General features: G+C 37.0%; 1 protein-coding gene across 1 annotated transcript in view; it reads left to right on the forward strand.

The window, feature by feature from the left end:
- The first annotated feature begins 2353 nt into the window (after positions 1 to 2353).
- The window catches only part of DOCK2 (dedicator of cytokinesis 2), a 205208-nt gene continuing 181825 nt past the window's right edge, over positions 2354 to 25736 (forward strand). Inside the window, exons 1-11 of the mRNA XM_075715815.1 lie at positions 2354 to 2441; positions 10365 to 10448; positions 13480 to 13520; positions 16249 to 16304; positions 16448 to 16544; positions 18187 to 18335; positions 20806 to 20941; positions 23171 to 23325; positions 23955 to 24036; positions 24510 to 24645; positions 25236 to 25311. Of these exons, the coding sequence (XP_075571930.1) occupies positions 2399 to 2441; positions 10365 to 10448; positions 13480 to 13520; positions 16249 to 16304; positions 16448 to 16544; positions 18187 to 18335; positions 20806 to 20941; positions 23171 to 23325; positions 23955 to 24036; positions 24510 to 24645; positions 25236 to 25311 (1055 nt within the window). The 5' untranslated portion in view covers positions 2354 to 2398. The remainder of the gene's footprint in view (positions 2442 to 10364; positions 10449 to 13479; positions 13521 to 16248; positions 16305 to 16447; positions 16545 to 18186; positions 18336 to 20805; positions 20942 to 23170; positions 23326 to 23954; positions 24037 to 24509; positions 24646 to 25235; positions 25312 to 25736) is intronic.

Below are 25736 nucleotides of genomic sequence, written 5' to 3' on the forward strand. Positions count from 1 at the left end.
ACAAAGGGCATAAGTATTATCCACCTTAATTCTCTAGAGCCTTGTTGGGGTTTGTCTTCTGCTGTAGGAACATAGGATTTTAGGGCTACCACGCATGCTTTACTCTCTGGATGCATTTTCCTCTTAAAGCTGAAAAAAAGATTTGGTTGCTTAATCTATTTGTTAGAAATTATAGCTAGGGCTTTTTCAGACACAGAGGAGGAGATTGTCTTAGCTGACTTACGGGGAAAGTGGTAGTAGGTGCCAGTAGCTAAGGAGTTGCAGAAGCATCATCATGAAAGTATGACAGGAGGAAGCAACAGCAGCTGTGCAATGCTGAGAGCTGGGTGTGGGGGAAGGGGTGGCAGGTGGGAAGCAGCAATGACTTCAGAAGCTTAGGCTCTCAAGTCAGAGCGTTTGTGGTGAGTTGTCATGGTAAGAAGGGGGGGTGTGAGCTCCGAGGTGGGGACAGAGCTGTGTTCAAATGTGCGGTGGTATTTAGATGTCTTATACTTTTTGCAGAATCAGATCTCTGAGGTGGAAGAGATTCAGGGCATCAGAAAAGTATTGCAAATTGGATCCCAGTTTGGACATGGAATTTCTGTATATGGCTTCATTGGATCATTTATTTTCAAAATATAGTAGTATATTTATTGGGTTTATTAGGCCTACATAATGAAGCATGTTTTTAAACAACTGCTAGAAAGGAATGATTTTCCTCTGGACTTTTGTATTACAGGGAAACATAATGAGGAAGAGCAATGTAGAACAAGAAAATAAATGCAAGTCATGACCTCTAGGCCAAATAGTATATGGGAAGCGGTGATTTGCTGCAGCGGGGTTTCAGAGGAGTAAGATAGTTATATTTGGTTAGGAAGTTATCACTCAAAATATGTAGTAAACTAAAAGATGAAATGGTTCAGCCTCAAAAATCTTTTTTTTTTTTTTTTGATAGATAAACAATATCAGTTGGATGTTCCATGGAAAAGAAAGATTTAGGACTCTGAGATGAAGCTGACTGTCTGTAGATGAAGATAATATGAGTTGCTCAGAATCTAGCCCACTGTAATAACATGAATTTCAGTGGGGTTTTTTTAGGGCAGAAAATGGCTAAAAAAAATAACTAGCTAAGTCCTTTTGCTAAGCTGGTATGTAGACATGGTTAAGATTAGGGCAATTCAAGCACATCCGTGGTAAAGTTTAAGGTGGTTTTCCTCCAGAAATAGGTATTAGAATTCCACGTGCAATGAGACTGGCAGTGTGCTTCTCATGGCTGCTGGTTAAAATCAAGAACTGACATGTCACGTGTTACCAGAATATCCTGATGGATGTAGCACAGCACTGTTAAACAGTTTTGATAAACTGATTGCAAAGTTGCAATGTAATATCCAGAGGACAGGATTGTCATGACTTTGTTGTACCAAGCAGGAGATAAAGAAACAGTAAGTCTTTTAAAGCATTTTCTGTTTGTGTGGTTTGGTGTTTTGGGGGTTTTTTGGGGGTTGGTTTTTTTGTTTGTTTGTTTTAATTCCAAAGTATAAGTAAAGAACATGAATGAAGGTGACATGCATGTCTTCAATCCCGTATGTTGTTGTTAATCCAAATTACAAACAACTTGGCTTGATCTTTGCAAGTGCAAAATGTCAGTATGTGAGTTAGCTCACACAGCAGCCTGTGTGAAAGTAAAGGCTGTAAATACACACTAAATTTACTTTTTGAAGTTTTTGTCTTGACAAGAAGTCTTTAAGAAAGTGCTGCTCTGTTCAGAGAATAAAGTCTCCTACTTTTTCCTCCAAAGGTAAAATGACAGAAATAAAAAGGAATGGGTGCGGTTTGGAATGTTACGGCTTTGTCTTCATTTCTCTTATGAGGGGTAGTCAGTTATGAAAACCAAATCCCCATTCCAGGGCAGGTTAGAAGCAAGTAGTTTTTAAGATGTAGTGTCTTGAGGAGTCAGATCTTTAAAATCTGGTTTTGGTGTTGCTTAATAAGTAAGGCCCCCTTGATGTTTCAGGACTGAGCTAACCAATGTTTGGAGATTGTTACTGTAGCTGGGCTTTGCACACAGCCTTCCGGCTTAGATCTTTTAGTTTGGGGGTGGTGCAGGAGAGGACGGGGGTGGTTTTTCTCCTTTTTGCCCGCTTATGCGTTACAGCCAGTATCGTGCAACAGTTTGGGATTCCCCTCCCCCATGACACTGGTACAATATCTTGAGAAAAGAGGAAGGAAGCTCAGAACAGCAGCGAATCTTACAGAACCCTCGCAGCTGCCTCAGCCTGCCTGCTAGTCCTCAGTGACAGCAGCTGGGAAAAGGATCTTGCTTCCAGTGCCTTTGTTTGTTACCTATCTTCAAGTCTGTGTCCTATGAATTTTGGTTTCCTTGGTGGCAGGCATCCTTCGGAGCCTCACGGATTCATGTATGATGGCAAGATGGCAGAAGACAGAGAAGAAGACGGGCGTGGGTATGTAACTTTAGTAAACCGCTGTTTGAGTTTTGTCTTCATAACTTGTGAACAGGATGTGGGCAGGTGTTTTCTGTAGTGTGACAATACCCTCCACTCTGCCACGGTGGCTTAATTGAAATGATCAATTTCGTACAAAGTTTTAATCTTTCAAACAGAATGACGAGAAGTACATGAGCGTCAGCCGGGAGATGTAACCCTTCCACCCCACCACACACCCCCCCCGCCCTCCAATCTTGAACTCTCACAGTAACGCAGCTTTTCCTACCTCAATATTTTTAGAAACAGATTGAATAAGTAGAGTAGTATGTTTTATAATAAGTAGCAGGTAGAAGTTATGGGGAACAAATGTAGGGGAAGGGAAATCCTACAGTTGCTTCTGAGACACACTCAGTTGAGGTTAGTGTTACAGAAAAACTTGTATACGAGCTGGTAAGTAATACTTTTTGGAAGGGAAGTCATCTTCCAACATCAGTTTTTCTTAAAATGAATGATTTTAACTTGCAAAAGGACTGGATTGCTCTTTAAAAGACAGTCTTAAAACTAGGAATCAAAGCTGAAGCACTTGAAAGAAATGTCCTGCTGAAGTTAACAGCAGGTTCTCAGTACAGAAGACAGTTAATAGTCTACTATTTATGTTTTATTTTACCTACTAATGCATAGTTATTAATCTGGAATCCCCACATTCTTCTAAAAGACATTTTTTATGTTAAGAAGGCCATATTTTGTGATACGTGTTAACCCACCCAACTGGCTTCATGAAATAGAACGAATCGTCAAGGAATTATAATATGAGGAAAAGAATGTCTTCCTGTTCAACTTCCACGTGCAGCAGTGGCAGAATTGTGAAATCGAAGTAGCCTGTTCTGGTGGCAGTTTATATTACAAAATAAAGGGTGTAAATAATTTTGTTTCAGTTTTACAAATAGTAGAAAGTACTTTAATTTTTGCACTTGTTTTTCTGAAAGCTATTGATTTGGGAGAATCTGACTGAATTTGTTGGATGTGGTCTCTGTGTCCCTATACTAGTGATGAATGTTATCTCGCATATGGATAAAAGTACTAATCAGTTATTCACAGGAATAACATAAACCAAACTTCACTTGTAGCAGCTTTTTACAGGGAGCGATTTGGGCCAGGGAGAGTTTCATGTAACCACAAAAAAAGGTTTGCTGCTCTTGCACTATAATTTTTAACATTATGGGGGGCAAATAACCTGACTTGATGTTAAATGTGATATAGGCCAGTGATTTTTTGGGTTTTTTGCATGTACCGCTGCAGTTGACCAACCTACTGGATTTGACCAATGCATGTCCCCTGAAAAGGCCCTCAGTTGTGATCTGTCATTTGTTCAACAGCAGGCCTGCCATGCTTTCTTTACAGTCAAGTTTTGCCTGTTTGTAACTTCATAGCCAATGTGATCACCAAGTATACAAAAAGCTAGTATGATATAGTAGTGCCTATGGTGTTTGAAGGGTATACCAAACCACACATAATAACAACCATCTTGTGAAATATATTACTTCATAAACTAATGGCAATCCAGTGAAACTTGTTTTCATGAAGACTACAATGCATTTTGATTGAACAATTCACTGCACTGTTTGACTCAAAATAGAATATTCAGAATATGCAATTTTGTACAGCAGTAGTCTTTTCTACATCTAATCTAAGAATATTTATTTCAAAACAGTAAGCTTTTAATGGAATCACTTATGAACACTTTTAGTTCATAAAAGAAAGCAAATAATAGAAAATAATATTTAATGGCAGTATTTTAATACTGCTATGTTTAAACTACTATAGAGACAACACAAATTTATGAGTTTTTAAAAACTCAGAAGGACTAGGTTTTATTTGATCTGGCAGTGGACCAGTACTCTTGCTCTTCAAATATTGTCAGCTCTAACAACTATGTTACTCTCATTTTAGAGTGATTATGTACTATGTGTAGCTTGTGGGGTGGTATCAGTATAATCACTACTATGTACAGGTACTGCTTTCTGAAATGTCATCTGCCAGAAATACTGCTTCTCCTTCTCTCACCTATCTCCCTGGTAAGACTTATCTCCTTCAGTCTGGTTATTTGGGTTTACAACAGAGACTGGAATTCTTGAAGAAAGTCTGTTAAGAAGTCTGATTGTTACAACTGCTTATGTGCTAAAGACACGTTCGGATTACTCATGTTCGTCACTTCACTGAATACTCTGCAGTCTGTTGCATCATGTGGATGAGGAGTCCTGAGACTTGGGAAGTTTCCAGGTGCCAACACAGTGACCTGTAAATTGTGGACTAGGGGTTAGAACTAACTGAAAGGCTAACTTGCTGTCGTATAAGCATTTAGGATATCAGTGGTAGGTAGTTTTGCGTCAGGAAGAGTGAACACAAGGGCAAAATAAAACTCTCCCACTTTTTTTTTTTTTTTCAAGTTTTTAAAATTCATTTTCTGCTGCAAATTAAGAAAAAGCCAGTTAGCACTCGACCTACTGTTGAGATTAGCTCAAAGCAGCAAACAGCCACTCTTTGAGTAAAAGAAATTTGCAGAGAGCATGAATAATGAGATGGGATCATCAAGTGCACCAAATGGGAAATGGTGCAATTGAGTATCTGTATCTTTAAGGAACTTTGCTAGTGTTTAAAAGCAGACAACAAATTTATCAAAGCTTTGATAAAATTCCTTTAAATAGGTAAAGAAAGTGATATATCCAGTTTGTGAAGCAGCAGATGGACTTTTGCTTTACACTCTGATAATTCTCAAAGATGATACCTTTTCCTTTGTACACATTAAAAAAAAAAAAAGTAAACCTGGCTAGCCACACAGTAACTTGCTGAAGAACAGACTGTACAGCCTTGCCCGTGCAGGACTAAAAATGAGCCAAATTAGATTAGGCCTACTCTTTATAGAAATAATTCCTTAAGTTTTATGGCTGTGAGGGTTAGGGTAAATATATTTAGTCTGTAAAATTTGTAGGTGGCAGATACCAGATCCTAAGGAATCCATGACACAAAACATTTCAAAGCTGGAAAATAACAGTAGGTTTTTAACATTGTCACGTGTACTTTGAATATACATTTCCTCTACCGTAGTTACCATAGCCGTAACTGATTATTGCACTGCTCTACAACTTGTTTAAGATGTGTCCTCAATGCATATTGAACTGCCCCTTGAAGAAGGGTAGGTATGATTGTGGTTTCCAATGGGAAGTCCAAACCAGAATATCATAATTTTGAGATCTAGAGTAGGTCGCTGGGGGGAACTCACACTGCAGACCTGGTGGTATTTCCTTTTGGTGTAAAAGAGAATCTGTGCAAGCTGTGCCATCATGTGTGGTAATAGTACTAGCACTTGCTATTTCTCCGCTCACACCAAGTAAGTCCGTTTCCTGGGTTAAAAAAGGTTTTTCTGTTAAACATTGTATTATAAGATTTTTTTAATCTTGTATGTAAAAAATCACAATCATAGCAATGTCTGCGATTTATTCTGTTGCAAAGCAGAATAGGGAAAATGAGAACAACAATCAGATTTTCCAACAACAATAGAATGCTAGTTATATAAGTACTCATACATGTAACCTTTTCTGGTAGGTCATCTTCAGTAGGGAGCATTCCATTTCTGCTTTTGCATAACTGTTTTAAGTTAATAGATAACTACAAATTCAATAAACTATAGCTTATACCCAGGAGTTCTTTTTCTTAGCCAAGCTGTTGGCTCACAGTCTGTTTTCTATTCCTTTATTTATCTTGGAAACTAAATGTATTTGTTCTTTCATTATGTAAGCGGGTGAGAATAGTGGGAGGATCTTTCACACAGAATAATTTAGAAAAACAAAACAAAAAAAGCCCCAAGCAAACATGCACACACACACCCACACACTGCCCCCGCCACCCCCAGTTGTCCTGTCCCGTACATGAATACTGAGGAAATCTAGATTTTTGAGGAAGGCATTCTGTTACCTGGATTACTGTGAGTTTTCTAGAGTGTTTTGTGTGTGAATGTTCCCAAACAAGGTACAAAGTATGATTGCCACCCCCCACCCCCCTGCTTGTCATCTTCTAAACTGAGAACATATAATTTAAAATATAAAATGTTAACTGTGCGTCTGTCTCAATCTGGGGTTGTTTGAATTTATATTTTAGCAGGAATCCTACTCAGAACAAAGAGTGACTATCTCATTTATCTTGTGTATTGGAATATCAAGAGAAATGTCCTCTACAGATTTTCATTACTCTGCTTTGGAAAACATGTACATGCCCATGTAGCTAAATGAAACAGACTTCCTAGCCATGCATACATTCAACAGCACGCACACGTATATATCTAGTGGGGGGAATGTGCGTATAATATTCAACAGCTTTAGCTTTAGTAGATACGTAGGAATTAAATAGAAACATAGGACTATTCTTCAGCCTCCATACTAATTTTTTGCTACTGGGATGGATGCTGGTAGATGTCTTCACTTATGCTCTGGGTGGCTGAATGTGTGAGAGTGATAGCAGAATTAGACACCGAAGCTTCTTAGCGTAACTATCTTTACAGCATGTATTGTTTGGCTGAACAAGAAAGGATTCTTTGGGCATGCTTCGTGGGAACGATGGGAATCCCTTCCATCTTCCTGAGGTACAATTCAGAGCCCACTTGTGCTTGAGCAGAGTTCAGTTTGGAAAATCTTTTATGGTAGCAGTTTGACCTGGTATTGCTTAGGCTTGCTTTCTGAAGCAAAGTTGTTATTGCGGTGTGCTGGCTTTCAGCTCATTTCCTGAGGGAGCTAAAACAAACACCTGGAATCTAAGGGGGTTTTGCTTTGGATTTTTTGTTTATTTGCTTTTTGTATTGTGTGTGTGTCCTGCTATAAAATTCCCACTGAGGTTATGATGAGCTCTGAAAAGATAGGTTTTATTTTTTTGCTGAATTGGGGAAATTTGCACACTGTATTCTCAATGAACTGTAAAGTTCATGTTTAGGAATTCTGTCTTAAGGCTGGAGCTCCTGGGCATTCTCTATGCCATTCTGGGAGAATCTGACAGCATCTGTGTACAGATATGCTATTGATGGGAACGCCTTAGCCTGATGCTGGCTGCTGGGGAGGGCATATGCTGTCCCAAATCTCTCCCACTAATCTGATTGCCATGACATCAGTTGCTCTTGAGGTCAGTAATCGCTATTGGGATTTAGAATGAATGCTGGGGTCTTCAAGCAGGCCACCTTCTGTGCCTTGAGGATACTGTTGCCTTTCGGATTTATGGCTGGGATGGAGGATGCCAGGGAGTGGAGTGGTAGAAAGTTCTTCAGAGTGATTTGAAGAGGCCTTTATTTCTACTGACCAGAGAGTTTATTTAAAAAAAAAAAAACAAAAAAACACAAAAAAACCCCACTCAAAAACCCCATAAACCTGTTGTATCCTACCAAAAACCCTTTAAATCCATACAGGTTTTCTATATATTATTTTTGAAGAGCAAAGTAAATGAAATGCGCACAAAATCACACGCGCACAACTCTGAAGATCTCAACAGAGGGTGGAGGAAAGGGAATCCTCCTCTTGGCTGGTGAACTCTGAGGTAATACTCGCAATATAAGAGAATGACAGTTTGTAAGGAAATTTATATCAGTTACAGCTGACAGAAGGTATAATTGGATATAACAGTCAAATTTTCATTCACAGTTAATAATTCAAAAATTAGCAGATGTGATAGTTAAGTTGTCTGGTGCTGTAGATAATATATCTGGATGTAGCTGGATGGTATTACCTTGTTTGATTATAGAGTTTTTTGCAATGGTGTATGGGGGAGAATTATTTATCATAAAATGTCTGCATAGGTCTATAGCTTAAAACTTTGTAAAGGAATTTGTTAAACTCATCCTGCCAAACAATCCAAATTCTACAGTAAAATCTCTCATTAAGTTTCCACTTACTCATTCAGAAAAGTCTTAGCTGATATAGCCACTTCCTTTGTCAGTTTGTTACTGCACTTTTCAATATATTAATTGCTGTTAAATGAAGTTTTTAAGAGAGCAAACCCAATATGCAATGTGAATATATGACTCAGTAATTTGCATCTATATTTTGAGACAAATACAACTGTAAGTAGAGCAGTGCATATTTTGAAATATGAAGTATATGCTAGTCAACAGTGATCTTAATCTGTATGGACACTTCAGGAAAATGGTAAGAGCACACACACCCCCCTACCCTCCACTGGGGTGGAAACACTCCAATGGAAACATCTCTTTAAATATCATGATAACTTAGGAGGGTTGTTTGCCATCTTCCATTTCTTGAAATCTGTGTCAAGACTAATGAAAGGAAACCAATCAGAACATAACTATACATCCACTACTTAAATTCAATTTTTTGGTGAGCTAAGGCACTTCTCTGAGGACCACTGAGGAAGTGTCTTCAAGAGTCTCTTGAATAAATGGCTGAATCTGCACAGCAGAGCCTCACTTCAAAGTTATATTTTTCTTTTTTCTCCCCCTTTATGTTTAATGATTCAAGCTGTGCTCTACCCAACCAGGAGGAGGAACTGGTGGGAAGGCCTTTTCATGTCAACAAAAATAAGAACTTATTTTTGGTCCAATAAGCCTCTTAATTAAATCTGAAATTCCTTCTAATTTCTGTTCCAGAAATATAATGAATATAATGATGGCAAAAGAAACAAGAAACACAATTTATGGAACACCTGAAAAAGTGAAGAGGAAAAATCTGTTTAGCTCTATACTCCTACCTTAGGCATTTTCATGAAAGGCAATTTAATTTGAGACTTTAAAAACAATTTTAAGTGAAATTTTTAAGTAAAATGTGTCATTAGTATACATTTTGGCCTAGCCAAAATTAATATCCTGCTTTAGAAGCCTGGAGGGGGGAGCAGAAGGAATGCAGGAATATACTGAAGGTAGGTTTAGCTTTGTACATCAGTTTTCCCCTAGTCCAAAATACCGCAAGTTTGGATGCTCTGTATGTGTGGATGGATTGGGACGCTGTCATAAGAAAAGGAAGAAAACCCTGGTGACTGATACCTTTACTGCACAACAGAGGTCATGGTTAGTAGCTAGTGTACTGTTCCTTCTTGTACAGTTTAATTGTGGTTTCAGGCCTACATATTTTAATCAGTTTCCCTGTGCGATACTAGCTTCAATAACCACTTCTACTCTGTAATGCTATTGTAAAAATCTATAACCAAGCCCATGAAGGAAAAATACATAGAAACAAATGCTTACCATAGCAGCCCACATCCTGTAACCCTAGAACGTAAGAACTAGTAACGAAGCTTATTTTCTTGAATTGTCTCTGAAACTTTAGCTGTTTCTGAACCACATACAGATAAGCTCCTGATTAGAACACTTTCAAAATCCACTGCTCCTGTGTTCTTTTCAGAGTGATTAAATACAGAAAATTATGAAACTTTCTACTGTTTCCATATAAAGCACAATTTCATGTTAAGATGAAGCATCTAAACCCAGGAAAAAATTCAGTAAATTCAGTTTTCACATGCCTCTCCGTGCCCCTTCTCACCAGTGTCGCCATAAATTTCTGTAAACTATGCTTTTAAATTCTTACTCAGACCAGTAGATTAACAACTCTTCAGCACAATGAACATGTATGTATTGATAGACCTGCATCTAAATAGGTGCTCTTAAATCCTGTGCAGAGCAGTTGTTATGAATAGCTTCTTTTCATGCATATGCTGGGTTTTTTGTTTTGTTTTGTTTTCAGCACTGGCCATTTTCAACACCTTTGCATTTCCACAAGAAAAGAGATTAAGTAATAGTAACAGATGAAGCTTCTCAATAGAATTACGGTTCTGTGTGTTTATTCTAGTGTATTTATCCTAGTATCAGAAACTTAATAACCATGTGTGTTTTTCAGTTTAACTGTAGTGTATGGCTGTATTGAAAAACAGTATTTTTGTCCTTTAATTTTTCAGCTATATACAACTTCAAAGGCACAGGAATACCACAACTAGCCCTACAGATTGGTGATGTGGTCCATATCTTGGAGTCCTGTGAAGGTAAGTCAGTTGCCTTCAGGCTATAGGTTTCTCTGTGTGAATAACTTCATCCTTTTACTCCAAAGCAGTTCCCTATGTTACATAAGTAGTTGACTAATGTTCTTATTTGTATTGGTGGTGGTGGTCTATTTTGAGGAAGAACCTATTCGTTTTTGGAGAGCCAAAATCAGAAATGTTACAGTACACGTGGTTTTTTGCGAAGCCATTACCATACGAGGAAGCCATCAAGGTGAATGTAGAGTTTGTGAAGTTCATGTCAGCTTGTAATACACCTGATAGAAGTTACATTAGATTTGATTGAAGTTTTAATGGAGTACATTTTTGCATCTAAACTAAATAGTTGTTGCTAGGAGATATTCAGCACCCTAGTCACAGGACAAGATGGAAATCTAGTATATTAAAGTTGCCTGTAGGTCAGCATGATAGAAACATTTCTGAAAACCATCCAACTTACTGAACATGCCTAACAGCAGAAGTCCAAGTCACGCATGATACATAGTCAATATGCTGATCCAAACTTATGTAGCCGGTATATAGAGACATCTGACCAACTGGCATAAATGTAAAATAAATACAAGCAGTGGAAGAATAACTGAACATAAAACTTTGTACGTTTGTGAAGCTGAATTCATTGTCAATACTGTAGTGATAGTGTATTCATCCATATTCCTCCATATTGATTTGATTTGTACCTTCACGATCTGACTGAATTCTCTCCCAAGTCTGCCAGAGCTAGTTAAGTCTTTATTAGTATAAAGCAACAAGGGTGTAATTATTACTAACTCAAGTTAGGTATCTGCACGTGTCATTGTACTAGCAATTTATTTTCAATCTGCAGTAATGTTCTTAACCAGGTAAGAGTTTGAAAAAAAAAAAATTACAAAGTACTTCAAGCTTTGCAAAATGTGTTGTAAAATTATCTTCTTCAACCTGCTTCCACTGTCTGTCAGTTGTATCTTATTAACTGTAGTTATGTTAAAGAGAAAGGCCAACTGCTGCATTATGCAGTTATAGAGACAGCTCAGTGTTGAAAGACACTGTATGTTGCGGTCACAAAGCTGCAAAGAATCTGAAGCTGTTTGAGCCCAACCCATTCCATTTCAGAGAACTCTAGGTTGTTTTACATGGAAACAACAAAAGTATTTGAGAGAAGAGCATCTGAGAAACCATACCTCCAATATTTTGGAGCACAGAAGCATTTTTTTTTTGCTGCTGCTTGTATTTGTAAGAGAAATTCAATATCTCTAAGCATCAGTGAAAATATCGATGTCACTCATTAGACTATTAGTCAACAGATGCACCTCTCAAAGTCAGGAATAATGACTCACGTCCTCTCCTAAAAAATGAAAGGTCTGCGTAATTCTTTAAGTCTCCATTCTAAACATTTTGGCTAAGAAAAAAATACAGTGGCAAACCAGAAACCTCATTATCCCTATATTGTCTCTGTTAATTGCAGAAACAGCATTTCAGGTTTCTGACTCCTGTGGTACATTTGTTGTCAGCCCAGCCTAGCAAGTTGAGTGGTGATCTTATGGGGTTATTTTCTTATCTAAAAGTCTTTTCTGAATCCTCTGCCCTTAGCATGCTATGTCATAGCTTGCTTTATAAAATATATTTGTCCATGAAGAAGTGGAATCTTGCATATTGTGCAAGTGAGGAAGTTAATCTTTTATCAGGTATCTTAAAAATATGCTGCCAGCTGCAGCTGAAGAGTAACCAACAGTAACAGGTTTCTTTCCTGCGCTCATTTTACACGCTATTTTAGTTTGTTTTGCATGCACAAAATATATGCACAGAACATACATGTGCAGTCACAGCAAATGGGATGAAATAGATTTTACACACTTGATTATAAATTGGAAAATACGTACAAGTAATTCAGTTTTAGAAATAAGTTGGAATTCTATTGTTGAGAAGATACTGGAAAAAAAGACCCCAGAAAAAAACTGAAAAAAATGTGTCCTGAATCTTTGAGGTCAGTGATTCTCCTATGACTTTTAACATTGCCTTTCTCACAGTACTGTTTGGGGTTTGGGATTTTTTTTTTTTTTTTTTTTTTTAATGCTTTGGTTGCATGGCTGGAATACCTGTACTGTGTTAGAAATGGTCAGAGAGAAAATATGGTAGGGAAGAGATAATATCGGTTCCTGAAATCAGAGTCAGTACACTTTTACTTATCAAATGCTTTCTTTGCAGTGAAATAGACGTATTCAACAGTTGAATACTGTTTCTGTGCACATTAAATGTTTCATGATGGAACGTGTGCACAGTGGATGTGGCTTCTGCTGTAATTTAGTAAGGTTGAACTCTTCATTTCATGTTCTCCGTAAAAGTTTATTGTCACTTAACTGGGACATAGATGGAACAAAGTCTGAATTAGTATTTTAATTGACACTACTTCAATACTGCACTCTCTTCTTTCAGAAGGGGTTTCTAATTATGAATGGAGCAGGAGCCACGTAATAGCCCTTCATTTTCTTGAAGGTTCTAACTCGAACTATACACTAGGAAGCTGCTTATTCAAGTTGGGTCCAAAAGCTATAATTCCTCATGGCAGAAATGTGGCTTACTCTTCTGACATTCAAGAAAGTTGGATATATAACAACCATGTACTGTATTGGATTAATACTACACCTAGAACACAATCGGAAGAGCTTCATGGGCTATCCAGTACCATGAGTGATCTTGGTTGAGAGAGATATGTATGTGTGTGTTATATATTACATTACAAAACAGCTTATCCTACCTTTTTATGTGAGTGTGGGGATGTTAAATTCTGTGTGAGATTATCTGTACTTACTATGCAAGACTTGAAAGTAGACCATATAATCATAATTGCTAATGTGCAAGTTATGCTGAATATGCTTCCTGACACTCACTTTACTTTCATTTACGTATTTTTGAAGTAACTATTAATTTTTAAACATCCTATGCTAGATAGTTCTTATATGAAACAAAACCCATGACTTTATTATATGCCTTTTTTATGCATATGTTCTGTCATACTGAGTGTACTCTTTCTTCCTTTTAGATTGGTACAAGGGTTATCTAGTAAGACATAAAGGATCAGAGGTAAGATCACGCTATTCATTCCTACGAGACTATTTTTATGAAATTAACCCATGAAGTGGGTTTTTTACTATCTCTCATCAGATAGTCCTATTCTGATCTCTGAAGTCAGCTATCTCCATTTGCTTTCCTTTCAAGATGAATAAAAGGATCAACATTTGTCCTGAATAATGTTGGTAAATACTAGAAGTGAGGACTGAGAGAAGCAGATCAATGAAGAAAAAAATTACTGTGCCTTCAGGTTAACAGACTGATAAAGACATCATTTGAAATAAATTTTTGAATTAATTTACTGCTATATGTGTCTGTTTCTGCACTTTTTTCTAAGGATTCTTTAGGCTACATTCAATCTAAACAAACCCCATCAGGCTTAAATTCTTAAATATATCTCTAATATACAAAAATCATATTCATAACAAAAAGGTCAGTATTCTTATACCTAAAGATGGAAAGCCACAAATGAATAGTTTTTACCCTGGGTATGACGACTCCTGAGTTCGGCAGCAAGAAAATTACTTTTTAGTTTCAAATGCATTTTTCTAGAAGAAAAGCATTTTTTGAAACTTGCTCTTAGTATCACATTTTGTTAGGGAGCAGCAATGCAACGGCATTTGAGGTTAGAGACTCATGCCTATATTACAGTAAAAATGTTTGGTGGAAGTTTCTTCTCTGTAGCCTGGAAAAAAAGATGTATAAAACCTTCACAGCCACTTAAAAAGGGATATCTGGGGAGCAGAGGGACAGTTGTTAGCACATAATATGCCATCAGAAAAAATCATAACGGCCTTAAGCTGTCTATTTCTCCTTTTTCTTATTTTGTATTCCATGGCTTGTAGGTAAGCAATAACTTACATAACTTAAAGCAACTAATTTGTGTCTATTTTCAAACTGTATGCGATAGTAAAATATTTTAGTTTCCTTTTGGAAGTATTAGATGCTTGATTTACTATTTCACTTCATTGCTCAATGACTGCACATCCTAAAAGACAGAGGAATGAATAATTATTTGTGATAATTATGCATAATCGTTGTCTCCAGACTTCTACCTGTTGTTGCTCATGTTCTGTGAGCTCCAATACAACTGCATAGTACACCTTATTTGCATGCTTCCATTTCTAGCTTGTCACAGATGAAGTGGAAGCCAGGCTAGTGATAAGGTAGTTCACAAGTTCTTGATACAGCATAGTATTTCAGTGGAAGCTACCTAAGGAGTTACTATCAGCTGGTAATTGCAGGTGGTTATGAGTGAATAGCTAACCATCCCCCCATCCTGTCCAATACTATAACTGTGTTTTAAATACTCCTTTGACATTTCTTTTGGCTCAAAATGCTATTGCTGTTTATTCTAATTAAAACTTTAATTTTAATTTATGAAAATTTAGTCTAAAACTAAACAGGGAAAATATTTACCAGAACTAACCACTTCCTTTTAGCTAATTCTTAATATTGCTAAAGGGTTTCATCAAGGTCAACATGCATAATATGTTTTAAGAAGTATTATTAATTTCATATACTGAGATTTCACTAAATTTACTATTAACGGGACCTTCTTTTTTACTTTGCTTCTTCATGGACTCTTTTGAACTTCAATCTTAATGAAAAACTGTGGAAGTGGCAAGACATGATTGTCTTTTGTTTAAGATCCAGTGCTAAAAGAAAATGGCGATCAAAGCTGAAATCTGAGAGAAAGACTTTGTAAAGTAGTACATATGGATGTCCATCACTGAATAGAGAAGAATCCAAGAAGAACTTAGCTTAATTACCAAAACTAGATTTGCTAGTGAATGTGAGGATTGTCATGGATAGATTGGTGGTCAAACATTTCTTTAGGATGACTTAAAACATTTCAGCTGTTGTAGAGCAAGGACACATCACATTAGATCATTTTAGCTGGTGACCATTTTTTTGTACACAGGTCAATTAAAAATAAGTTTTGCGAATGTCATGAAATCTGATGCCTCCTTTGCTACATCTTGCAGGACATCTTACTGTATGGCCCTAGGTAGTACAAAATGAGACCATAATCTCAATTCCAGTGGTGCCGCATATACCTAGGAGGGCTGAGAGTTATGGCTTTACTGTCTCCCTTCTTTGTGCATTGCAAATGAAAGGTCATTCTTTTTTCTTAAAGCAATTTTAGCCTCATCACAGTGTTCTTGGCTCCTATGCTTCAAAGTAAACTTTGAGTTTACTATCCTTCATGTCAGTGGCCATTTTGCTAGTCATCCCGAGTGATTTTTCTGTCCATCAATATTTCTTTCACCAGATGCAATGATCCTATATCAGTGTCTCTCCTTTGGTTTGATAATCAAGCTGATCTCTTAATTAGACTGCATTTTTTTTTTCCCAAGAACGAGAAATCTATGGGCTGATGCACAGAGAAAACTTTTCTTTACTGTATTTACACTGTATGTACTGTTTTCTGGGGGAGTAGATGGGGGCACGGGCGTGGAAGTTGGTGTTTCTTATGCAGAAATGTAATTCTATGCATTCTATGTTTGCAGAAAAGGATATGACAAAACTTCTATTATTTGTCTGTCAAACAGAAATGCATCTAGCTGGACAGAAAACTAGATAGGCGGCAGTTAATTTGGAGACTACGGTTTATGTTCATATTCATAGTTTTATGAAGAAAATTTAGAAGTGGATTTTGGAAAGCTCTCATTTGTTACTTAAATGATCTTGGAGAATAAGAGTGGATTGTAATTTTTTTTTTTTTCTCCTTCAACAGGGAATATTTCCCAAATCTTTCATCCACATCAAGGAAGTTACTGTTGAAAAGAAAAGGTATTGAATTTAACTGTTTTGTCTGCTAAAGAATGAGTTTTAAGGCATTTATATGCCTTAAACACAGTAACTATAATATAAACCCATGAAACTCAGACACTCTTTTTCATTTTCATTGTGTTAAATTTTCTCCTCTTTCCTAGACATACAGAAAATATAATACCTGCTGAAATTCCTTTAGTTCAAGAAGTTACCACAACTCTCTGGGAATGGGGGAGCATCTGGAAACAGCTCTATGTGGTATGACATTTTTGCATGTCGTGTGTGGCCTGTTAATTATTCCTATTTGTGCATATTGAGGCCTTGTTGAAATTAGCATCTTTTCCTAGGTGCAGGGCAGGATCTGGGAGGATTTAAGAAATTAGTACTTCATCGCTGCTTAGATGAGTACTATGTTCTTCAATGGCTTTCAATTAAAAGGCTGACTTACTGCTGAGGAGTGGAGTAATTTCATGCCTTTAGTTTCAACCTTGGGTATCCTGTACATGATAAATTTTTCTTGATTGTTCTTTGTACAGTTGACAAGTTTCAAGACAGTATCAAACATAACTAAGATGCATTTGAAAAAGAGCCACCATGTTCTTGGGATGCTAGAACAAAAGTTGTTCAAGGATTACCGGGAGTGTGTAGCTATTAACAACTGGCAATTCCAAAAAGTCAGTCTTTTTGTTTTCAATATCTTAATTTTACATTTCTTAAAGAAAAACATTTTTTTTTCCTCTTGGTGAAAATAATTTTTTCCTGTAAGCACTTTTACCAATACATAAAAGTGCAATGAATTCAGAGGTATTAGTCAAAATGGCCACTGCATCAGCATCTGTGTTCCTTGTAAGTAAGCAACCTGTAGTCATGGTGGTCTTTTGCATATGCTTGTAATGCCCACAGTGTAGTATAGAACTGTAGAAGTGATTACTGATTTTTTAAAATTATCTTTTTATTTTAATTGGACCTGAAATATTTTTGCAGGCCTCAACTATCTTTTATACAGAGACCAAACCATTTTTATAGTATTATACCTGTCCTTGCACTACAAGACTCTGAGAGATAAAATCTGGATTTGAAGGATAGAAGCCTAATTTTTACGTTTGCATAATCATAGATATTTTGCATGTTGTAACCCTACATTAATCCCTACCGATTCTAGTGACTTGTTTATGAATTTTTGGCCATTAGGCTTAGGTTAAAGTGTTGACTGGAAAAACATCAGGAGATGGTGAATTCTCTAGTACCTGAGTACTCTCTTCTAATGGATAACCTGTTTCAACAACTTGTAATGACTGCTCCAGGATCCCAGCCATTGGATTTTGGTTTTTCTCTGTTGGGGCAAACAAATCTTGAATATGATGTAGTTTTTCCTTATTAATGTATTTTCTGAAACATGTAACATTGTAGTCTTCCTCTTGTTAAAGTCAACAATTGAAACTTTTCTTGTTTCAGTGAATGACGCTAGAACTGCTTTAGTGACTTCTATGCATTCTCTCACTTTTCTCTTAAATGTATTAATACCACAGTCAAATGTTGTTGTTCCCAGCGTGTTCTTATCACTATCTCATAAAGAAGTAAATTGCTTCTATAATGTTTTCTCTTGATGAGACTTAGTTAACAAGTTTTAAAAAAGCACAATTAAATAAAACAAAAATAATGTAATTCCCTATCCTTATACAAACTGCTTAAATTTCATGTCATTTCTTTATGGTCACATGGGAGACCTGTCCTTAAAAATTTGTGGGATGAGAGAAGGAGGGAAGCCAGACTCAGTACTTTGCCTAATTCTTGCTCTTGCAATCATTTAGCATTAAATATGACACATCCTTTAATTGTCAAGACCAATGTTTCACTTCAACTTGAAGCTTGAAACTTATTGTTTTCTTTTTTATCTTAGACAAATAAGAAAGAGCGGTTCCGGCAGGTGCAGTCTATGATGTATGACTTAATGGAGTGGCGATCGCAGCTTCTGTCTGGGACTTTGCCAAAAGATGAGCTCAAAGAACTCAAACAGAAAGTCACTTCCAAAATTGACTACGGTAACAAGTAAGCAGCCTATGTTGTTTCTGGAAAACACGATTTATTTTAAAGCACCCAGCTAGAACAGAAATGATGATAACGTTTTCCTGTTTGCAGTTTTGTAGCCCATTAACGTGAGATGTAGACGTTGAATCTTCCTTTTCAAACTTCTCCCTGTTATTCCTATGATAACAGTAGATACTGTGTTGAGGCTTCTCATAGCAAATCACTTTTTCAAAATACTAATTTATTTGTTAATTATAGATATATGATCTTGTCAGTTGTAAAGATTTGAGGTCAGGTAACTGGCCTTTATATACATATAACATCAGTGTACTTGGGACACTTCACAAATACAGCCTACCTCTAGTAGTGTTATGCTACCACTTCAAAAGTGGTGCTGAGATACCTTAGTGTGGTGGATGAATAGCAAAAGTCTGAAAAGTTTGAAGTGTACAGAGCCTTTGCTAAAGGCACCACACCACCACCATACCCCTCCAAACCCTGCCCCCATTTACTAGGGAATTTCCAGGCAGAGCTCTTGTTCTGATAATAGAAGTGAAACTACCAGGGACAGAATAGACAAAATGCCTTGTCTGCTCCTTGCTAATGAAAAGTCCCTGCAACACAACACATTTTTGGAAAAAAAGAGGTTATGTGGGGTTGAGTGGTGTTCCACCATCTGATAAAGGGGGAGAGAGAGCTTGGTAAACAAATCTTCATAGTACTGGTTTTATAGGCATTGGAATCTGCTTATAAACTGTATTTAGCTATTGCAAGTGACTGTGGTTATTGCGGCCTGAAGGCCTATATGCAGCTGAAAGTCTTCCACTACTTGTGGCTAGACATAAACAATGACCACAAGATGTTATGAAAGTCTTAACTTGCTCGCTGTGATTTGGATGCACAGATTCCTGATAAATTATATTCTTGTTGTCCGAAAAGCAGATTCGTTGCCCTGTGTGCAATAAGCCCATTTCCACATATACAGGTGAGATATTGCTTTATTCCATTTCTGTGCAGAGATGGGTGCTAGGTGGTAATTCCACAAAGCTAGCACACAGATGTCTGCTCTTCATCATATTTATACAATAGATTCCGCATGCCCTTCCCCTCTCATAGATATATGCATTTTAATTTACATACATTACATAATCACATAGTTGTGAAACATTTAGTCTAACCATGCATGCTCCATAGGGGTCTCTGGTGGTCTTCGGTGGTCACTTCAGCTTGCATACCCCATAGGCTTGTTGCCAAAGTTCAAGTTGTGGTCATCTAAACCTTTTCTATTGTCCTTCATTCATCCATCATTTGCCCAAGTTCCCACAGTATTCCATTATGCTACACTCAGTTCCTTTGATCAGTACATCTGCAATAAATCTTCTGCCATGTTCTGGCATGGTCAGGACTATACAGGGACCAAAAGCAACTTAATGTTTTACTGATATTCTTACAGAACACACTATGGGAATACATGTATCCTGCTACACTATGTGGAGCTGAATGGTCACTCCAAGACTGATTGGAGCATTTCAAAGTAAAATCTAAGAAGCCTAGCTCTGATTAAGACAACACTAACATTTCTTTGCTTTCAGACCTTTGTTTTCACATTCTTCTCTTCTTTCCAAATTATGAGACAGTAAGCTTCTTCCTTTAGTGGAGCAGGGGTGGAGGGGATGTTTAAAATTGTTTGGGATGGTGTAGAGGGAAAGTGCAAGTTGGATAGTATTTGTAAGTGCCTGAAAGTGTGGGGTTGAGTTGTGATGTATGAAGGAAACTTGCCAAACTGTGGAGAAGGAATAAAGGGGAATGACAATGGAGGCCGAGTGGGTCATTGTGGGAGAGGAGATTGAACACCAAATCAGGAGACGTTGTGGATAATCAAGTAAGATGATGAAGACGGCTTGCAGTCTGATACAGACTGCTTCAAACAACATTAACAGTGCCATAAGCAGTACTTAGCAACAACTAAAACATCAGTGTGTTATCAAAATTATTCTCATACTAAATCCAAAACACAGCACTATGCCAGCTACTAGGAAGAAAATTTAACTCTATCCCAGCTGAAACCAGGACAGTATGAGAGCAAAGGAGAAGAGAGCATAGTAGTTAGTTAAGTAACGGGACTGGGAGAGTAAAAGAACAAGGTAACAGGAAAAACCTACGCATCTTGATTGCAAAGGTTATATATTAAAAAGCAAAAGAGATGAAGACTGCTTGAAGTCATTGAACATGCTGAATCTATTTTATGTGATAGGCATTCAAATGCTGTGGTGCCATTACTATAAATTCCTAAAATGGATAATAGTGTACAACAGCTTGAAAAGAAAATCGTGGGGTTCAGCTACATTTTTCTTCAGTCAAATACTGTTGCATGTATTTAAACTCACTTTATTGCTTTAAAACTTGAAGCAGCTCCTTGTGCATTACATCTCTAAGCTCTATTTTTATAAAAGGAAATAACCCTGCCATAATGCTCTTGGTATTTTCACAGGATACTTGAGCTAGATCTAATAGTTAGAGATGAAGATGGAAATATCTTGGATCCAGATAAAACCAGTGTCATCAGCCTATTTCATGCACATGAAGAAGCGACTAATAAAATCACTGAGCGAATTAAGGAGGAAATGGTAGGAATGACTGGCCAAACTTAATGCTTCTTTTGCTAAAATCAAAATGAAAAACCAATACAAGGGTTGAACGATGTAACGTTCTGCCATAAAAGTTGGTAGATGACTGATGCCTCTGACTGAACTAAGTAGATTCACATTCATGTATTATAAATATGGCTAAGCCTCAAATTGAGTTAGTTGCATTGCATGCTGGAGTCAGGCTGCAGGCCAGGCTGAAAGCCTGTGTCTAAAGCTGGTTCTAAATCCATTCTTGGATTCCTAAATAGAAATACATGTCCTCATTCCATCTGCGGGCTACTCAATAGGCTGATTCGTGTACTGAATAGTTACATACTTGGAGTTCAGGCTGCAACCTATGACCAACTAAAGCTCTTTTTTAGAAGATCTTGTGACAACACTAGTGGTTTGCTATGTGTTGCTGCTTGTTAGTTAGTCTGATGGAGTTGAAGAATTTAAGCTCACTAAAGAGGAACTCGGGTGAACTCAGCATAATCTTGTGGACACTAGAAGTTAGCATGCCTAAGCAAAGCTGATCAGTGCATAAATTTCATCTTCTAAAATGCAAAGCAGGTGACTTACACTTCCTTGACCCTTTTCTATATTAAATCTGTTCAGGGACTTGTAATATACTTTGGTTCTTTTCTTCACATTCATGAGAAAATAAATGCAAATAAAGCAAGTAAAACACTTGACAAAAAAAGAGTTGGGCTGTCATGACACTTCAATGATGCCCATGACAAATCACTGGAAAAAACCTTATGAGTTGCTCACATCAGTGTCACTAAATAAATCTTGCTTCCCAGACATGAAAATGTAATTAACTGATAATACAAGGAAAATTAAAGTTGGTAGTCTGCAACAGACTGTGTTGATTTGTTTTAAAAATAGAGCCAAACAACGGATAAAAAGAGCTTTAGGCCATCAAATGTTAAGTAGCTGTTTCTAGGTGGTTAAAATGGGATGTAGGTAGAAATTAGGAGCCTATTTTTAAGTCTGTGAACCTGCTGAGCTGTGTCCTGATCTCAGCATGTTATTTGTCTCCTCTTCAAAGAGGTGTATTTTGTTTTGCTAGTGTTCCTAGCATACTGAAACCCCATTACGATGCAGATAGTAGGCCCTCTGCTATATCCTACTGTGTTCAAAAATCATCTCTTTCAGTCTTGTAGGCTTGCCTCTGTAGTGACAGCTTGATACTTTCTCTTCTCTTTAAAAAGTGGTGGTAATGTTTCACCCTTTCTATAATTGCCCAGTGGCTGAAGAACTGGCCTAAGATATGGAAGTCATAGAATCATAGAATATCTCAAGTTGGAAGGGACTCATAAGGATCATCGAGTCCAACTCCCTGCTCTCTTCTTCTAAAGGGGTTTAGTTCTTACAGCATAGCAAAAACATTGTCAAATATTTTAGGCACAGTCTTTTACCAAAATTTTAGTAAAGGACTTCAGAATAATTCCATTGAAAGCAGACCGATTTTCTTGGGAGGTAAGGTTTTGAATACATCCATGTACAGGAGGGAAACTTAACCTGGCTCTTTTCTCCTGAATGAAAGTAAATGTAAGATTTTCAAGAAAGGAAGGTCTCTGGAGGTGAAGGGAGAAGGGAAGAGAAACAGCTTAACTATTGTGTTCCTTGGAAATATTCATAAAATAAAGTAATCCCTGTTCCGTTTCTAAAAGGAGACACCTACCTGGGAAGGATAATATGCTTAGAATCCCATACAAAGGAAGTTCTTACCCATACTGAGTGTACCCCTAAGTACTGCAAAAGATTGATTTTAAGCATCTCTGTCATCAGCTTTTTCATTATTTGCACACGGAGGTAGCTCCCTAGCCTGCGTGCCATGTTTTGAAGAATGTAGTCTGAGCTTTTTATCTCCTTGCATACAGTGAATGCTCTGGAAAGGAAGGTGGGATCTTGCATACTGATGTCACTTCTGCATCTTCTAACCTGTGAACTGTCTAGCTTCATAGTAGAAAAGGATGTTGATACACTGGTGAAGCATTGCAGAGGGTCAGAAACTTATTTGCTAGTCACATCTGTGTTATTAAGCAATGTCTTTCAGAGGAATGTATAGGGCAATGTTTATTTGCTGGAAACAAGTATTTCTAGCCACATTTTCTATGATTTTTCAAGATTAAGTCACATATGATAAAAATTGAAACTGCTTGTAGTATTCCACCATTTTAATTTGTGGATCTACTTAATGATTTTCCTCCTTCTGGGTAGTCAAAGGATCAACCAGATTATGCATCGTACTCCCGAATGTCTTCATCCCCCACCCACAGCCTATATGTCTTTGTGCGGAATTTTGTTTGCCGAATTGGAGAGGATGCAGAACTCTTTATGTCACTATACGATCCACAGAAATTAACAATTATAAGGTAAGCTTTCTTTTTTTTATTGCAAAAGAGTAGCAAAAGGAGCTAGCCAAAATTAAGTAAAATAGTTGCCAACATGCTAGTAATGCAGAGAATACATAAATAAAAGAAAACCAAAAGGAATGTGAGGACAGATCTAGTCGTTGGCAGCTACTAAAGAATTCTAGGGTAAAGGATCCCAAATATTTTCATAAGCAATTCCTGGAATTAACATTTTAGAATTTTGGAGAAGCCTGAGAACACTTCAAAGTGAAGAGATTATTCTTGATGGGTAATGTTGTGGTGTCTGGAGTAAAGTGCTGAAATGGAGGGAAGGGGACAAAATGGGAATAATTGATAAATTCAAAGACAGGTTAAGATTCTGTTGAGTATTCCTGTCAAACAGACTATGATGATGTTAGTGTTTCCTCCAAAAAAGGTGCCATTCTGTCTTATGTTCAAGTTATTTTTCAAAACTTACTGATGGCATTTTGTATAGCATTCTTGTCGTCTTAGTCTGGTATTAGATTTTAACAATGACAACAGACTACCATCTGTTATGCAACCTTTGTTATGTACTGTGGATTTTAATGTACTGTGAAAGGGAAGAATTTTTAAATCACATGACAGTAAGATATTTGTCTTCAAAACAGTGAGAACTACTTGGTGAGATGGGGAAGTAGAGGCTTTCCAAAGGAAATTGACATGCTCAACAACCTTAAAGTAGTGTTCACAGTAAGTGTTTTCCAGTTTTCCTGACTTTGTATTTGCAAATCAGGTTGTCTGTTCTCTGTGGTCACTATCAGAATTCCTGAAGATTGAGCAAGATGAAGAAGGAAGCAGAAGTAATCTTAGAAAAAGAGCAGGATGACCAGTCATTGAGTGCTTTAAGGCAGTGACAATGCTTCCATGTCCTTTCTTCAAATCAATTTGCTGCCTCATAAATTTACTGATGACTTTTTTATCTGCTGTACCTCTTGATTGCTGCTATTTTCTCTATTTAGGTTACCTTATATTTTCTTCAAACTTTAAACTGTCAGGTTTTTAATCCTTTCTGTGGGCTCAGTTTGGTTTTGTGTTTTAGTTTTGTTTTGGTTTTTTCCCCCATTGATTACTGAGGCTCAATTCATTACTGGAGGTCCTGTTCAAATTTCACAACTTGGTTCATTCCCCAGTAATATTTCAATTCTTTTTTGGTTGTATCTTAGGATCTTGGAAATAAAGACCTTAGCAGAGACAAAATTTATTTAGTCTGTCAAATAGTCCGAGTCGGAAGGATGGATCTCAGAGACAGTAACTCAAAGAAATACACACAAGGACTAAGGCGGCCTTTTGGAGTGGCAGGTAACTGATGTCTCCTGTGGTATATCTGACGCAGGACCCAAGTGATACTTGCCAGTCCTGAACCACAGAATCTCTACCAAGACATGTCAGAATACAAAATAGCTGTATCAACTATCTTCCATATTTAATTTTTTAAGTCCATAAAGACTACACCTACATTAGCATTTCAGTTCAGAAGTTCAGTCCAGAAGTGTGCTTTAGAATTTCATTTCCTAATAATTCATACTTACTGCTACACAGTGCCAAACCAAAGCATAGTACCAGAGCATAATGATAGAATTCTTTGCAGATGAAATAAAACCAACAGTTATGTCCCAAGAGCACCACCAATGCACTCATACCTGTATTCACAGGATTAGACCAAAACCAGTGTGAAGTAATTTTCCCTTACACAACATCATGTTTGTAGTGTGGACTTCGCACTAAATGTTCTGCCCCACAAATCTACCCCTATTGGGCTATGCTGCTTGCTAGTGAAAAAATCTGTGTATACCTTGAGGCAGAAGAACATTAATGTGCATTATTCATAGATAAGGAGATATTTTTCAATGCTATTATATGCTCTGATGGTTTTTCTTTTACTCTTCTAGTTATGGATATTACAGATATCATAAAAGGAAAAGCTGAAAGTGATGAAGAAAAGCAGCATTTCATTCCCTTTCACCCGTAAGATAGTCATAGAAATCTTTTTTTTTTTTTATACACACAAAAATATTTCTATATCTCTTTGGCTGTAACAATCTGTGAAATGTTTCAAGAAAAAATAATTTTTCCTTTCAATGATTTTGTTTGTAATAGTGCTAATTATTTAAGTATCACTTTAAAAGGCATTTAAGACTTGACAGGGGCTACATAGCATGTTAAATGAATGTATATTTCTATGAATGTGCTCCTTCAGACAGCTGGTACCATGTCCTATTTACAAAACCCATGTTAAATAGTTATACATACTCAATATTAAGTTTTACAAGTATGGATAACTACGAATTTATATGCTTGATTCAATTTTGAATTTGAGAAAGATCTGAGTAAAAATTGGGTTTCAGTTAAAAAGTGGTTGAATTGTCATACATTAACTGTCTTCAAAAGAA

The sequence above is a fragment of the Pelecanus crispus genome, chromosome 8 (genome assembly GCF_030463565.1).
Source record: "Pelecanus crispus isolate bPelCri1 chromosome 8, bPelCri1.pri, whole genome shotgun sequence".
NCBI classification, from domain to species: Eukaryota; Metazoa; Chordata; class Aves; order Pelecaniformes; family Pelecanidae; genus Pelecanus; species Pelecanus crispus.